At 32.6% G+C, this 5,105-nt stretch overlaps 1 protein-coding gene across 2 annotated transcripts in view; it reads right to left on the minus strand.

Annotated features, from left to right (window-relative positions):
* Nucleotides 1–1,533: 1,533 nt before the first annotated feature.
* LOC128879346 (odorant receptor 4-like) overlaps nucleotides 1,534–5,105 on the minus strand; it is a 6,813-nt gene continuing 3,241 nt past the window's right edge. Inside the window, exons 3-6 of one of the 2 annotated variants that reach the window (XM_054128400.1) lie at nucleotides 3,671–3,880; nucleotides 3,490–3,603; nucleotides 3,127–3,282; nucleotides 1,534–1,933 (exon numbers count right to left, since the gene is read on the minus strand). In XM_054128400.1, coding sequence (XP_053984375.1) covers nucleotides 1,883–1,933; nucleotides 3,127–3,282; nucleotides 3,490–3,603; nucleotides 3,671–3,880 — 531 coding nt within the window. In that variant the 3' untranslated portion in view covers nucleotides 1,534–1,882. Of the gene's footprint in view, nucleotides 1,934–3,126; nucleotides 3,283–3,479; nucleotides 3,604–3,670; nucleotides 3,881–5,105 lie in introns of those variants that run through there. The other variant, XM_054128401.1, reaches the window with a different exon arrangement.

A 5,105-nucleotide genomic window follows, 5' to 3' on the forward strand; every position in this document is an offset into this window, starting at 1 on the left:
TAAATGTACGTACGAATGCACCCCAGATTGGCTTTGGGGTGGTTTCCATGGAGACCAATTCGCTCAGCCCGGGGAAGTCGTCGCCGCCGCCAATGCCACAGGTTTCCTGGAAAACTTGCAAATCCGTACAAACACCGAAAAGTTTCGATTTTTGTTTAAAATATTTTTCTCAAAGGATCGCATACACGTCACGATTTATTAAATAAATAATAAACTGTTTTGAATAAACTACGTGTGCCATACATCGTTGAGTTTGTCTCGATGAACCCTTTCATGATATTAAATAAAAAAACATTTAGTTTCATTTAAACAAATAGCAGTGACCTTGATAACTTTGAAAAAAAAGATCTGGGAAGAAAAGTTTTTTTGCATGAAATTTGGTAGGTGATAATTAAACGTGATAACCTTCAAATTTTCTTACAAACATTTTTACGTATCTTTGAACCCAAGACAGTTATTCAATTGTCTCAACCTGATGGACAATACAATTTATTTGTATGAAGTTTAGTAGATAACAAATTTTGCTTATTGTTGGTCTTCGAACAGATTACAAGAGTATTGGACAATTATTATTAGGTGTAGAAATTAATCAATGCCTTTATTCACAATTATTTATAACTCTAGTTTAAATAACAATATTTACTCTGCATTTTCTTACGTTAGATAGGAATGAAACACACAGTTTGTTTAATTATTCTGTTTACCAATTGATATACACTCTCTTGGAATGTGCGATTGAGAGAAAATAAAAAGTTTTATAAATTTGTTTATAAATATACCTTAGAAAGCCACATAATTAAATTCTACACCTAATAACAGAAGTCCTACATGTTATTTAATGAAATATGCTTCGTTTTGTCCGGCGAAGTGAAAAATAATTTTTATAGACAATTTTACATTTCAATCAAAATCGACGGGGTAAGTCTCGAATTCTTAAGAAAAGTTTTTCTATCATTTTTTTAAATTTGAGTTTTCACTTTAGAGAAAAACTTTCTATATGCTTTTCGTAGGGTTCCATGAGATCTACAACGAAAAAAAGTTTTAATCCAAAATGTTCATTATTAAAGGAGTTACGAATTTTAGCCGATTAGATAACTTTTTGTATTTTCGCGAAAATGAACTGAATAATAGACTCTTTCGATGACTTGATATTTTTTTTAAATTGTACATTTTAACGACAGGCAATTTCAGGTTTCGATAATTAAAATTCGTTTATCCAATCAAGAATTATAATTTTTCCAAATTTTAATCGAGAACTTTCTTGATATCGAGCACACAGTACACACGCTTCTATATTGGCCGGTAAATCAAATTTAGTATTAGATAGAATAAAATTGATTAGATAAAAGTTGTACAGTGTAAAAGCATCCAGAAAATTGCAAACGCAATTTTTATGCAACGGATGGTGAAAAGATTCGTCCTGAGTGAAATATGATTAAAAATAAATTCTTTTTTGATTTCTTAATACGATATTATAAAATGCTAGAAACCATTAAATTTTCTATTTAACATTGTTTCAATATCTCTTATGGTTTCAAAGATACTAGCATAAATGCGAATAAGCAAGAATTTAATTAATTTTTTTAAATTCATGGCCAATGCCACGCACTCGCTCTGTGACGTCACTGTCTTCGCGTATCATAGTGGCCCTAGTACCTGGCTCGCCGTAAACCCTCATGCCATTGAGTTGCACATCCCAGATGAAGTGATTTATCGTATTATACGATATTATATGAAAGTTCCTCTTTGTTACCAAGCTCTCTCATACGTCTCTTCGGAAACATTCATAACAGAATCAAAGAATAATTCCCTTGTTTTATTACGAGTTCTAGATCACAGTCAACTATACGTATGTACATACAATACTTGCAGATTTTTCGTTTCAAGACATGGCGAGTAGTACTGACATGTAAGATGCTGAAGCTTTCATAATCTATAATAGAAGTATAAAAAATATGTCATTTTATTCAAATATGATATTAACCCTTTGCGCTCGAGACATTTTTCCATAGAATCAAATCCAGTCCATTTTCATAATAAATTTCTATGAAACCAAAAACTCTACTTCGAAGAAAAACATCTACGAACGTTCATGACTCCATGTATTATTATTCCAATTACTAATTAGTTGTATTCTGATGTAAGTGAATTTGAAATTGTACGTTCACAAAATCACTTTGAAATTACATATGTCGCTCTAGAGGCGCCACCCAAGCGCAAAGTGTTAATTTCACGAAAAAAAAACACCTTATTGGTATTTTAGTATGAAAATGAAGACACAATTCTCTTTTGAAGATTGGGAAATAATTCATACCAATTAATCGTAATCGTTGATTATACAGGGTGTCTCAAAAATGTTGTAACTCCTTGGAACAGGTGATTCGCGAGGTGATTTGAAACAACTATTTACTTGGCGAAAATGTTGTCCGAGGCTTCGTAAAAGAGATATTAACAGAAAACACCGACCAATCAGAGCGCGCGGATACCGGTGGAGCGGCCGCAGTAGCGTAGGCGGCCGCGCTCTGATTGGTCGGGGTTTTCTGTTAATATCTCTTTTACGAAGCCTCGGACAACATTTTCGCTAAGGAAAAAGTTGTTTCAAATCACCTCCACCCTGTATATACAGTGTGTCCCAAAAATGTTGTAACACTTTGAAAGGAGTGGTTCGGGAGGTAATTTGAAACAACTTTTTCCTTAGCGAAAATGTTGTCCGAGGCTTTGTTACGGAGATATTAACAGAAAACACCGACCAATCAGAGCGCGCGGATTCCGGTGGAGCGCCCGCAGTAGCGTATCAGCGCTACCGCCTAGCACGTAGCCTTCGCTACCGCGCCCGCTCCAACGGTATACGCGTGCTCTGATTGGTCAGTGTTTTTCGTTAATATCTCCTCAACGAAGCTTCGGACAACATTTTCGCTAAGGAAAAAGTTGTTTCAAATCACCTCCCGAACCACCTCTTTCAAGGACCTCCAACATTTTTAGAACACCCTGTATAATCAACGATTATAATTATTTGGTATGAAATATTTCACAATTTTCAGAAGAGAATTGTGTCTTCCCGAACCACCCCTTTCAAGGACTTCCAACATTTTTGGGACACCCTGTGTAGTACTTGAGCGTTCTTACCCCCGTGAAGCTTTCCAAAGACAGTTTCGAAAATTTCCCAAAAGTAAGAGTGAGCCCTTTTTGTGACCTCAGTATTAAAATGACTAACAATCGATTTTCACTGGGGTATAAGTCATACCACAGTGAGTCATATGCCGCGTCACCAATCATTTTGCTCTGGAAGTAAACAACACAGATTTTAGTAACAAAATATGAAGAAGAATTGTCAATAAAAATTGCTAAAAAATGTTTGCTACGCATCCAACTACAAGCATGATTCTCAATTCTTTTTGATTTGATTTGCTTTATATTCATTTCTATATTATTAACAAAAGACATAGTATCAAACATGAATTATTTTAAATGATAAGTACACTAGGTAACCTTGGTATTGAGGTATTCCCCAGCGAAGCAATAAATAAACGCTTCTAAACAAATGGAAAGATAAAACATGATGGATTTGATCAGTATAGGAAGTCCATTTTCAGCGTTCAACGACTGCAATTTGGAATTAGTTTTATATAATTTACATATTTGCAAGTGGAAACTCGTCGACTATACTTACAACCATAATGAGGAATCCTAAACAGCAGGTGATTAGAGTGTTGGACACAAGTTGACTGAGCGCTATGTACGTGAACAATTTTTCAATTCTCTCTGTAAAGTGGATGATCTCTTGATGTCTGCTAATGAAGAAACGCAACTGGTTTTTCTTTCTGGACGAATCCTTTAGTGTCCGACAGATTATGTCAATTTGACAGCCTACATGAAGTGTCTAGAAGCAACAGACCCATTCGTAACGAATTATGGAGACAAAGGAATTCAGAAACTGATGTGTTAGTGTAGAAATTAATAGTTTGCCTTTACATTCACACATTTATAATTCTAGGTTAAGTAGAGAAATATTTACTTGTCATTTTGTTATGCTACACTAGCAATCCTCCAAGTCTTTAACCTAATCTCTATTTTAATTTAAATTATAATTCAAATAAAATTTGAAATTTTATCTAAATACATAATGGAAGTCTCAACCTGATAAACATTGCAATATACATATCTACATATACGATATTAATAAATTACACCTTATCTCTATTATAATATACCTGAATAGTATAACTCAAGTCTCAACCTGATGGAAATTACAATGTATCTATATATACGAAATTAATTAATTATACCTGAGCTTAATTATAATGTATCTGAATAATACAATCCAAGTCTTAACTTGACGAACCGAAGAAGATGAAGTTCGTGTTGCAGTGTTTTCTACATTAACACGTTTTTGAAAATACATCCAATTTCAAGTTCATCATTTGCTATAGCAATAAGTACGCAGATACGAAAATTAATGAAATATTTGATGAGTGCCTTGAAACAGTTTTTTTCTATTATTTTCTATTACAGTCAGCTTGTGTAACCTTGAATGACCTTCAACCATACATAGCTCATTGTATACGTCTTAAAATTATCTAACAGATAGGCGTAAAAGAATTATATATTTACTTGAAAACAATTCAAAGTGATTTTAAAAAGGTATACAAATAATAGTTGACAAATATTTTTTTTCATAATCACGTTAAACGTCTCTTGAAACCATGCAAAAGCCGATGAAAACATTTTCGATCGGATTGCTAACAACAGAGTAATCACCCTGTAGTAATCCTCCTCTATATGCTTCATCAAACAAATTTAAAAAAACATTGAATATGCTTACTTGAATTTTAAAATAATTTTAATATTTTATTTTATGTACTACGTTAGAGGAGCTTCGAATAAAAAAAAAAAAAGAAATATACATGTCGAATAGAGTAACTTTCTCCTTTTCAAAGTTGGTTAAAAAATGCTATTTCATCATCGTTTTTAAATGCTATTTAAAATTTATTCTAAATTCAATATTTAATTCTTAATATTTCTTAATTTCAAATATTCTAAATATTCTATATTCTATATTCTTTATATTCTATATTCTTTATATTCTATATTCTTTATATTCTATA

Source organism: Hylaeus volcanicus, chromosome 7, assembly GCF_026283585.1.
Source record: "Hylaeus volcanicus isolate JK05 chromosome 7, UHH_iyHylVolc1.0_haploid, whole genome shotgun sequence".
NCBI classification, from domain to species: domain Eukaryota; kingdom Metazoa; phylum Arthropoda; class Insecta; order Hymenoptera; family Colletidae; genus Hylaeus; species Hylaeus volcanicus.